The sequence below is a fragment of the Primulina eburnea genome, chromosome 8 (assembly GCF_022965805.1).
Source record: "Primulina eburnea isolate SZY01 chromosome 8, ASM2296580v1, whole genome shotgun sequence".
NCBI classification, from domain to species: domain Eukaryota; kingdom Viridiplantae; phylum Streptophyta; class Magnoliopsida; order Lamiales; family Gesneriaceae; genus Primulina; species Primulina eburnea.
In genome coordinates, this window is record NC_133108.1 from 41,640,573 (window position 1) to 41,653,121 (window position 12,549).

Sequence of the window (12,549 nt, forward strand, 5' to 3'; positions counted from 1 at the left end):
ATGTGGTGATAAAAAAATTTCATGTACAAAAGTGAAGTTGTAAGTCAACTTAACAAGAAAATGTAGGTGCTAAAATGTGACTATGGAGGTGAATATCAATTGTCATTTGCTGAATTTTGTGATCAACATGGTATCAGACACGAAAAAATTGCACATTATTCTCCTCGGCAAAATGACATTGCAAGAGAAAAGAATCACACTTTGAAATAAATGATGAATGCACTGTTACTGAATTTTGGTTTACCATATAACATGTTGGGGAAATTGTTCTAACAACAAATTAACTTTTAAATAAATTGTCCCTCCTCAATCCACATATAGTCTCAATATCTCATTCAAATATTCTCTTGCATTTCATATGATAGCTTATCAGTTGATATTCGTTGAGTTTTGATGATATATAAAAGTACGATTTGAGTTCACCAAATTAGTGAATTGGTACTTAGTTCGCTATCGGTTCAACTGTTTTATTCTAATAAATAGACGTATGCATTTATCATCAAGTACCCTGTGGAGATGACAAATCTATTTTAAGAATACTGTAGTTTTTGAGTAGGTCTCTTGTGAGACGGTCTCACGAATCTTTATCTGTGAGACAGGTCAACCCTACCGATATCCACAACAAAAAATAATACTCTTAACATAAAAAATAATATTTTTTCATGGATGTCTCAAATAAGATATATGTCTCATAAAATACAATCCTTAAAACCGTCTCATACAAGTTTTTGCCGTAAGTTTTTACAAACATCAGTTTGTTTGTTTCGTTATTTTTCCCATACAAATTAGTTTTGTTGGACTACATTCCTGGTGCTATTTTATGATATAGTTTTATTTTTATATATATTAATGCAACAGTTTTGACATACAACCTCTCTTTAAAGCGTGAGGTTCATCAACTCAACGAGAAACCTAGTTAATTTATTATCGATTTATTTTTTTTATTCGATGGTAAACATATTATGTCTAAAATTGATTTTATATTCTAATCAAGTTGTAAATTTTAGTTAGCAAATAATCACATTTATTTATTATACTCTGTATTGATTACATTATTTTGGCCTACAACCAATTGATTTTTATGAAATAAGATACAAAATAATATTTGATTGACTCGTTTAGTTATGTTTATTTGTATATAATATTTAGTTTTTTTATTTATTTTAAGAAAACGCAGATATAAATAACTACAATGAACATAATAGATATTAGAATAATTCATTAATATTTAAATACAATTTTTTTGCAAAATATTAATTATTAAAGATTAGATATATAAACTCATTTTTTTAAATGAGGAGGACGGGTGGCTACTGCCACCAACGCCCACACCACCCATGCTCCGAAATGCACAAACGGACGAGTTGAGTGGGGCCCAATCTCGCTCTTTCCCGACTGTACATAAACAAGCAAATGTGCGTTGTACGTGTCTACTTGCGCAAAGCAAACATTTTATCACTAATAATTAATAAAACAAATCATTACCAAAATCTAACGTACGTGTTTTGATAATTATTTTAAAAAAGGAGTAAAATACAATCGATTATGAATCAATTTATCAACTTAAAATAATTAATGTATCAATTTATCAATAATTCATATACTCACCCAAACTTAACCAAAATTTGAAAAGCATGTAAAAGAAAAATAGAACTTCCGCACCGTTCCACAAACATCTTCGCCATTTGTCCTATTTTGTTTTTTAAATTTATTTGTCTTATTTTGTCGAATCCCAAAAAAATGTATTACTTTGGAATTACTTTTCATGTCTATTTTCCCAATAATTCAACATCCCTATCACTGTGTCAGCAATGTGGTGAGAAGGTTTTTCTAATTGGGGATTATTCACTTAATCTCTGTGGTGATTAAGTATCTATTATTCGGTTCTATTTAATTGGTCTGAAAATTCTCATCTCAATTTCGCCGACATTAAATATTCATTCTGGTCCTATTTTATCGCTTAAAATAATCTAGAAATGAGGTGGACTTGATATTTATTTCATCACCGATGCTTCAAATATTGGTTGAATTAACAAATAAAAAAGTCTTCAAATTCACTTAAAGAACATTGATACAATATTTTAATTACATATATAAATATTAATTTATTTAAACAATACAAATTTTTGTAATTCATGATTTTAATAAAAAATATACGAAATTATCATGAGATGACGAGTGTCATGAATTTAAGTTTTTTTAAAATTATTACACACAACCAAACCAAATATGTATTGTGGTGATAAAAATATTTGTATATAAATAATATAACATTTGTTCTAAATATCTATTTTTTTATTAATAGTATAAGAATAACAATAGTATATGATGAGCAAACCAATCTGTATTGCGGTGATAAAAATATAATAGTATTATTACACAAATAACCAAACCACATAAATAATCTTCCACCATTAAATACTTTTCCGCAACCATCTAACGGCTACGAATGATTCATTGGTTTATCGAACATTCTGGAACGCGAAAATCAATGACTTTGCATCCCCTATAAATATGCTCACACGCCGCTGGCATTTTCATTGAAGTAACCCTAGCTCTTACAAACGGCGATTTGGGGCTATTTTTTCTGAGTTTGCGATTCTTGTTTATAGTGAATTTGTATCTAGAACAGCGACAGGCTGAAATGGCAGGGAAAGGAGAGGGTCCGGCGATCGGAATCGATCTCGGAACGACGTATTCATGCGTCGGCGTTTGGCAACACGATCGCGTTGAAATAATCGCGAACGATCAGGGAAACCGGACGACGCCTTCTTATGTTGGTTTCACCGACACTGAGAGGCTCATCGGTGATGCTGCCAAGAATCAGGTCGCAATGAATCCGATTAATACTGTTTTCGGTAAGATTTGTTTTTGAAGCTGGCGATTTTTATCATTCAAAATGTTCTATGTTTCCTTGGATATTTATGTAGATCTGATTTCTCAAGTGGTTGGTTCTCGATATTGGTGTTACTTTGTTGGATGTGCTAAGTCTCTTGCTACGCGAGTCGTATTGGTTTTCTTAGTTTAGATTTGTGATTAAAACTAGTTCTTTTCTGTTGGCTCTTTGTCTATTTTATGTTGATTACTGTTTTTTTTTACGTAAAGTTCCATTGATGAATTCTAATATATAAGATAATCCTTCAGGATTTGTTTTAGGTTTTATTCTGAGTAAGTTCTTCCAGTAGTTTATGATAATCTAGAACCAACCTGGACGTACTAATTTAACCTTCTGAAACTAGATCCGTAGTGTTCTAGGTATGATGTAGCTCTTGTCTGTATTCATGTGTTGATCTTACCCGATTACTTTATGATCATGCTTATAATTAAATGGATACAAAGTACTTTATTTGGTTAAGATCGCTTGAGTTTGAACCTTCTTGTTAGGAGCCATGGCCGGAGGATATGGTTGAATGCGCTGTGTGCAGATGACGACAATATTAAATGGAAACATAACAAGTTTGAACCTTCTTGTTAGTGGTTGTTTGTATAACATTAGACTCATCAACCATTTCCATTTTACGTTTTTGTTTCCCACCTTCTTAGGACAGGTTATGTTGTTTTTTGCCTCAACTTTTTGTTTCCAATTTGCCGCTGATTGTATTTTCTGTTAATGTCGGTGCCGTATTCCCGTCAGCTTTAGAAGAATGCCGTATGCGGTATGCCCGTCAGGTTTAGAAGAATCCCTTCTCTTATGCTTGTTTAGATGGGATCTTGCTATTGGTCTTTTTTGTTACGGGTTGTGTCTACTTGATATTCTATTCTCAGTTGATTAATATATATATATGATTAAGTTTAATTTTGATTGATGGAAGAAATGTATTTGCTTCTCTTTTTGGCAGATGCAAAGAGGTTGATTGGCAGGAGGTTTTCTGATACTTCTGTGCAGGGTGACATGAAGTTGTGGCCCTTCAAGGTTATTGCTGGACCAGGCGACAAGCCCATGATCGTTGTCAATTATAAGGGCGAAGAGAAACAATTTGCTGCTGAGGAGATCTCTTCCATGGTTTTAATTAAGATGCGGGAAATTGCTGAGGCATTCCTTGGTTCCACTGTTAAGAACGCTGTGGTTACCGTTCCAGCATACTTCAATGACTCTCAACGTCAGGCAACTAAAGATGCCGGTGTGATTGCTGGTATCAATGTTCTACGCATAATCAATGAACCCACAGCTGCAGCTATTGCATATGGTCTTGACAAAAAGGCTACCAGTGTTGGCGAGAAGAATGTCTTGATTTTTGATCTTGGTGGTGGAACCTTTGATGTTTCTCTTCTTACCATTGAGGAGGGTATATTTGAGGTGAAAGCTACTGCTGGTGACACTCACCTTGGAGGTGAAGATTTTGACAACAGAATGGTGAATCACTTTGTCCAGGAATTCAAGAGGAAGAACAAGAAAGACATCAGTGGTAACCCACGAGCATTGAGAAGATTGAGAACTGCCTGTGAGAGAGCGAAGCGAACCCTTTCATCCACTGCACAAACCACAATTGAGATAGATTCTCTCTATGAAGGTATTGACTTCTACACGACCATTACCCGAGCCAGATTTGAGGAGCTCAACATGGATTTATTCCGGAAATGTATGGAACCGGTTGAAAAGTGTCTGAGGGATGCCAAGATGGACAAGAGCACTGTTCATGATGTTGTCCTTGTTGGTGGGTCTACTAGGATCCCAAAAGTCCAGCAGCTGCTGCAAGACTTCTTCAATGGCAAAGAACTTTGCAAGAGTATCAATCCTGACGAGGCTGTTGCCTATGGTGCTGCTGTTCAAGCTGCCATCTTGAGTGGTGAGGGTAACGAGAAGGTGCAGGATCTTCTTCTTCTCGATGTCACCCCTCTCTCCCTTGGCCTGGAAACTGCCGGAGGTGTCATGACTGTGTTGATCCCAAGGAATACCACCATACCCACCAAGAAGGAACAGGTTTTCTCCACGTACTCAGACAACCAGCCTGGAGTTCTGATTCAAGTTTTTGAAGGAGAGAGAACAAGGACGAGGGATAATAATTTGCTTGGTAAATTTGAGCTTTCCGGCATTCCCCCTGCACCCAGAGGAGTTCCACAGATCACCGTGTGCTTCGACATTGATGCCAATGGGATCTTGAATGTATCAGCTGAGGACAAAACAACAGGTCAAAAGAATAAGATTACCATTACCAACGACAAGGGTAGACTTTCCAAGGAAGAAATTGAAAAGATGGTTCAAGAAGCCGAGAAGTACAAGTCTGAAGATGAGGAACACAAAAAGAAGGTAGAAGCAAAGAATGCACTCGAGAACTATTCATACAACATGAGGAACACCATTAAGGATGAGAAAATAGCCTCTAAGCTCCCTGCTGCCGATAAGAAGAAAATTGAGGATGCGATTGATTCATCAATTCAGTGGCTGGAAAACAACCAACTTGCTGAAGCAGACGAGTTCGAGGACAAGATGAAGGAGCTGGAGAGCATCTGCAACCCTATAATTGCCAAGATGTATCAAGGTGCAGGTGGAGAGGCGCCTATGGATGATGATGATGGCCCTGCACCTTCGGGCAGCAGCGGTCCAGGTCCTAAGATCGAGGAGGTTGACTAAATTTACGTTCTTACTGATGCGCATCTCTCGTTGTGTATGAGAGCTCGGAGTCCCAAGACTGAGTTGGTCGAACTGAACTTTTTTATTATTGTCATAAACTTTTCGCGGAATTGTTGTGTAAGTTTTGGTGGACAAATGTTTTCTTTTTTCTTTTTTCTTTTAGTCCTTATGCTTCGAGGGAGAACATCTTACCCGTGGTGCTCTTCTGATAAAACCGTATTTTAATGTTTCTTAGTAGTTTTGAAATTGTCGTTAACGATCTTGGATCTTCACGAGTATTTCAAAATTTTCAGCTAGATTAAAATGATGCAAATTATTAATTTTCTTTTCGAGTTAGTAGGAGATGATTTGAGTACTTGATAGTTAATAATGCATATCTTTTATAAAATTTGACGAATATAGTGTACAAGAATTATATACATTTATTATGTTTTGAAAATGAAAAGATTTCAATTACTTAAACCAAGTTAGCAGATACAAAAGATTTAAAACACAGGAATAGCTTAGCCAAAGCAAAATGTAGGCTTGATACCTCGGGAGCACGAGGCAGGAACCTGATCTCGATGTGCATCCATGGTAAAAGGAGATTGTGACAAAGGAAAGCTGTCAAGCGCCGAGTCAGAAAACGCTCCACCGGTGTAATAATAAATAAAGTTGTTACATCCTGACTAGCGACGGTGTTTGAATCGATGTGCATATAAATGTGAAAAAACGAAAAGTTACAGTGGACATTAGATATATCAGATAGTGAGTTGATATATTGATATATATTATACTCGCACCAAAAAAGTTTTACTTGGACATTTAGAAAAGTCAATGTTAAAATGCAATTTGAAATACAGATAACCAAAATTTATCGAGTTAAATTTTCAAAAGATTCGATAAAATGCGAAGGTAGAAGTTGCTTTTTGAGCAATTTCTTTGGGCGAACTTCTTTTATGTTAGACATCAATATTTCTCAAAAAATAACTTTTATTACATCTCTTTTAGTGCGGATGCTTTTCTGTGGAAGACAAAAATGAGATCTTCTAATAACTACACCATATTCATAATCTATTAGCCAGAATAACTAATCTAATTTCACATAATTGTGATTCAAAACACCAGTAAATATATTGAATTTTAGTCACATTATTATGTTCCAATTGAAAACTTTCTATTATTTTTTATTATTCTCAAAGAAGAATATTATTCTCTTTACTAAACATATGCGGATCTATATACAATCTTATAATCTTTTTCGATAAATCTCATTGGTCCTCATTCTTCGCGAATCATAGTAAGTTATTCGAAATATTCAATAACACATCTCGAACTATATAAATAGCTCCTCTATATATACATGATTTAAGCTATCTATGTTTGTATCGTTTATATCGATGATTATCTGATACCACTCGCTCACGCTCTAAAGCTATAAACGTGTGTGACCATGAGAGTAAGTTCCATGTTAAACTCGTTGGTATACATGGTTGTTTTATTAGTCAACTCATTGTGATGCCCTCATGCCCCCAAGTATTACTGTGTCAAATTACGTACCATTGAATGAAGCATTAACAAAGGCGGAAAAATCCCAGAAAAGAACAATAAAATTTGAGTCAGCCTCCACAATTATTTTATTAAATTCGAAGGCTAGTACAAATTTTATTCCTAACCTATATTTACGGTGGCTTCAACTAATTTCATTTTTTTAACCAAGTGTCGTGGAAACATTGGCCCTAAACATACGGTCGTGATAAGTAGACCCCATTTCCGCAGAAGAAACAAATGCCAATGTCTCCCTCGACGTTTCATTTTTTATATCGAATTCTCAAACCTTGATGTACATACAGGGCAGATGACAAGTATGGGTAAAGGTGGACAATTGTCCGGCGAGATTTTTGATCAAAATGTTTAGGTAGCTTAGTTCAACATAAATAAATCTATATAAGAATTATCAAATTTTAATTTAATAGCAAATATGTTAGTATTTTTAGTTAGAGTGGGTCTCATGTGAGACCATCTTACGGGTCTTAGTCTGTGAGACAGGGTCAACCCTACTCTTATCCACAATAAAAGTAATATTCTTAGCATAAAAAGTAATATTTTTTCATGAATGACTCAAATAAGAGATCCGTCTCACAAATACGATCTGTGAGACCGTTTCACATAAGTTTTTGACTTTTAAGTTATTTTCCACTTTTCAAGCCGTCTTTCCTCCTTGCTTGGTGATATAGTTTATTTCCGTGCATGCTTTTAATAATATGTTTTTTGTGATTTCGAATTGGATTTTGATAGATGATATTTGATTTTATAGCTCTAACGTGTACATGATTATGAAATAAAAAGTAAAACAATCACTGGTAGTAAATTATTTAAATTAGATATAAGTTATCTTTTTAATTCCACAAGCTTATGTGATTATTTTCGAAGAGACAATTTTTATTCATTGAATTATAAAAGTTTAATATATATATATATATATATATATATATATATATATATATATATATATATATATATATATATTTTGTATATTTGAGTTGATGCTTCCCGCAAATAATAATTCGGAGTCACGAGACAATTGAAAAGGTGAAAACATTATAATTATTATAGTAAGATGAAGATGAAGATAAAAATAAGGTGACAATATTTGATTTTATTTTGGAGAATAAAAAATTGGTGGGAATAAAATATAATTATTTTCGAATATTAGAATTTTCTCATCCACGACAATTTATCATCAAATTCAAGAATTGGATAAATTTTTTATGATCCATCGTTTCTCGGTGGACGTGGCTGCCGAAGGGTGAGTGATTACTTTCCCCAGTTCTGACTTCCTCGGTATCCACCTACTTATTTATGAGATGGGATTTTTAATTGCATAATTGTCATCTTCACGATTAAAAATATAATTAACGTATAATTCAGCACCAGATGTAAACAGTTGACCCCATACGCCAGTTATTATAAAATATAAATAAATAAAATATAATAGTAAATTAAAATAAAAGATCCAAAGTATCATCCCATGCCAAATCATCAATTTGAAATGAAATAGTTGATCTTTGTGGAATTTAGGCGATCCAATGACATCAAGTGAGACAAGGATGTGTGAAATAAATTAAAGGTCAATCGGGAAAAAGATGATTTGATTGATAAATAATTCATAACTTCAATAGCAAAATCAATTACATAAAACAAACACAACATTCATTACTTGAACATCAAATACATATTTTGTTTCATTCGTCACAACATATCAAGACATGAAACTAGTGAACAATGAAACGCTATACATCTTGAACTTCAGAAGGGAGAGATCTTTAGTTCAACATAAGACCGTTAACCCCGTGGTGAGGACGAACACATACACGAACTTCATGTTCTTCTGATCCCTCTCGCGGTTTTGGTACCAATATTTCGAGAACTGTGCCTGGTCCATCATAGTATGCTTCTATATTGGCGTCTTCAGGGATTCGGGTTGAGAGTGGAATTTCTCGAACAAATTCTACCTTGAGGGCAATGGTCTGGTGACATATCTGTAAGCTTGAAAGTCCGGTTTTGTCTCTTGATAAATGGTGTGAGAGATGTACTTATACAAGATATCTTGATAATCCCGTGAGTGAGAGTGTTCCTCCAAGAAACTTTCACCTTTTGAAGGTCTACAAATGGCAAGCTTATTACAATCAAATAACCTTCTTCGTCTTCGTAAATTGTTTTCGCAGCCGTAACAGGACCATATATGCCTCTCAAAACCCCACTGAATTCGTTTAGCCACCGTGGTTCATTTTGGTGAACCTCTAAATGAGGAACTCGACCAAGTGCATTCACCGGTAAATAGCAATCGTCGTTGTTCCCATTAGAGAAGAAATCTTTCTTCCTTTTGTTGCTAACGGGTGACAGATCCATCACGTCCCCACTGTTGTGGTTGGAGGGCAGAGTGGACAAATTTAGCAAAGATCCATTAAGCAACTTCTTTGAGTGAGAATGCGTATCGAGCTCTGTATTTGGGAGATTTCTCCACGTGCTATAATCACTAGCTTCAGGTGGGATTGTTATGTTGAAATTCCTTCCAGTCAGTTCCGTCCATCTTTTCAGATCGTCTTCATCAAGAGTCGAAAGATTTGGGGACGGAACAACCTCAATGCCATGGATACACTGAGGATTAGAAAGCCCCCTGTAATGCTTACGTTGCATTTTGTGAGACCGCACAAACCCTCTGTCAACACTGAATGGAAAGAGACGCTCTCCTTGGCGAGAGTGCCCATTCATATAACTCCGGAGCTGCATCTTCCCTAGAGCATTCTCAGGTCGTTCCTTGAAAACCCACATGTACATATTCTCCATATCATGTTGAACCATGAAAATATCGAGCTGGATATCAGATTTATTGAAGCCAGAAACTCCATTACCATCAGTTTTTATTTTTGCCTTTGATTTCTCGATCAGTACTGGTTTAAAGTAAAAGCTAAAGAAGAACCAAGCACCCCAGATGCTATCAAACCTTTTTGCATATTTCTTGCCAAGAACTTTGGGAATACTATCATTCTCGTAAACTTGAGTTCCAAGTCCAACATCAAGAATATCACAATGTTCAGGGCTTATCTCAGCTGAAAAGGGTAAATTTATATCAGGCGGAAAGGTTAAAGAAACTTGCCGATTCATCTCGAGATCGAGATCTTCGTGTGAGGATGAGGCACTTGAATCCATGGACAAGAGGGTTGAAGGGTGATGATTCTCCATCGACAAAGCTGTCAAAAGAGTGTCTCCTATCTCACAAACTATTCTTTTCTCAGAGGGCATCCTTTATTTAGGGGGATTTATATGTTACCCCAATAACAACGATTTGAAAAGAAATCAAATCTTCATAAACACCTCAACCATTTCAATTCCAGCCACAAACTCCCATCGATATCAAGATCCTAATTTTATTCATCCTCAAGTTACAGAAACAGAAAACTATAATAATCCAAGAGCAAGAACTAAACAAAAACCCACGAAAAACCAACAAAACTAAGATCTTTTTAGGCTTCAAAATAAACTAAGAAAAACAAGAAAACCTAGATAAAGACCACATCCAGCCCTAAGCCAAAAATCTTTTCGAACCCTCCACAGAAAGGTGGAAGACATTTCATCAAACAAATCGTCACATTAGTCCACCCGTGAAAATTCCAGAAAGAAAAGATACACAATCTGTTCCTCCTCCTTACTCTATCAAAAACATAAGCATAAAATACTTAATGCCGATCCTATATACTCACAAACTGTTTTAAAAATTACCAATCAATGAAGCCGAGCCCCAAGAAGAGGACCAAATCAGAGGGGATCTTGGACGAACACCTTTTGGGGTAAGCCTCAACAACCAAGAATCCACGCACACTCGGGCACAGGGAAGAATTAACGGTGCTCAAGATCCTCATCTTCGAATCGATTTCACACTAAAGCTAATATAGATCACCCCTTCAACACCGCAAAAAGACTCGATTTTTTTAGAAACCCCTTGAAGAATTTTTGTCGACAGAGACGTGGACAGAGAGTGAGGCAGATATCCTAAAGGCAAAATGCTGTGTGTTGATCTGTTTTGGAAACATAGCAAACTGGTAAGCAAGAATGGGTCTCCGATATATAGGTGTGATTCACGACTGAACGATTCAGTGGAAAAAAAAGCATAATTCTTCCGTTGATGCTGTAACAACTCGGTCGCTTGAATTTCGTACAATTTCATTTAGTTGTCGTGGATCAATTTTATACTTAAAATTAACCGTCAACTGATTTTATGAAATTAAAAGTTTTATATTATTTTACAATTTAGGGAATAATAATAAAAAAATATGATAACATGAATAAAAGACTGAAATAAACCCACACATGAATAATTTTTACGTATGTTTATTTGTGAGATATGTTAATTTCGTCAATATTTACAATAAATTATAATATTTTTGGGATGAAGAATATTTTTTTATGGTGACTCAAATAGAATATTCGTATTACAAAATTAATCTTCGAAACCGTCTCACATTAGTTTTTTTCATTATTGTTGTTGGGTTTATGTATATATATAATATTGGGTTGTGTGTGTTAATGTGCTCTCCATATGTGTGAATAAAAATTGTTAACGGTGGGTTTGTCCCACATAAGAAAAGTAAAGTGGTATATGTGAGCTTATATTATGTTGCATTTTACAGAAATGTAAGAATGATTAGTCAAAAGGTTATCAATCGCACACGCCGGCGCAAGAGGCCCATCTAGAAAAACTTGACTTGTGTGCAAGAGTTAAGAGCGCGATCTGAGTACGTCGAATGTCGAACCGATCAAGTCAAAAATCGTCTAACTAGGGCTATGTAACCTTTTACAATTTTGTTTCTTTGGAAGAGACCTTCCCATGCCTTCGAGGCCTTTCACATGGCAAACTTAGGACTTTTGGTGCTATCAATTAACAAAGGATGTGCATTTATGGTACGATCTCTCAATTAAATTTATAATTATAATATTATACTAATTTGAATAGGAATCAAATGAATCAAAAAAAATGTATAAGTAACCAATACGTGCTGTCGATACACTGTCATACAAAAAACATGTAGTATTTTTTTAAAAAAGTCTTAACATAGTTATCAAACTCATAGCATGATCTTAAAATAAATTTTTTTAAGAAGAGTACATTTTATTAATGAGTAGGTCTCATGTGAGACCGTCTCACGGATCACAATCCGTGAGACGGGTCAACCCTACCCATATTCACAATAAAAAGTAATACTCTTAGCATAAAAAGTAATACTTTTTCATGGATTATCCAAATAAAGATTTGTCTCACAAAATACGACCCGTGAGACCGTCTCACACAAGTTTTTGCCTTTATTAATTGGCATGGAAGGATTAAATTTCAACGAATTTTCAAATCCGTTAAGACTAATAATCCATTAATGTTAGAATTTCATTATTTCAATTCAAGTCATGAAGTTTATTTTGATATTTTGGACTGTTCTACATTA

At 34.9% G+C, this 12,549-nt stretch overlaps 1 protein-coding gene and 1 pseudogene across 1 annotated transcript; one reads left to right on the plus strand and one right to left on the minus strand.

Moving 5' to 3' along the window:
• The first annotated feature begins 2,532 nt into the window (after positions 1–2,532).
• Positions 2,533–5,850, plus strand: LOC140839871 (heat shock cognate 70 kDa protein 2-like). The gene is made up of 2 exons (XM_073206855.1): positions 2,533–2,858; positions 3,840–5,850. Exons 1-2 carry the CDS (start codon positions 2,645–2,647, stop codon positions 5,570–5,572), a joined length of 1,947 nt encoding a protein of 648 aa, XP_073062956.1. The 5' UTR covers positions 2,533–2,644; the 3' UTR covers positions 5,573–5,850.
• Positions 5,851–8,675: 2,825 nt separating this feature from the next.
• On the minus strand, positions 8,676–11,270 carry LOC140839872 (uncharacterized; annotated as a pseudogene).
• Positions 11,271–12,549: the final 1,279 nt, after the last annotated feature.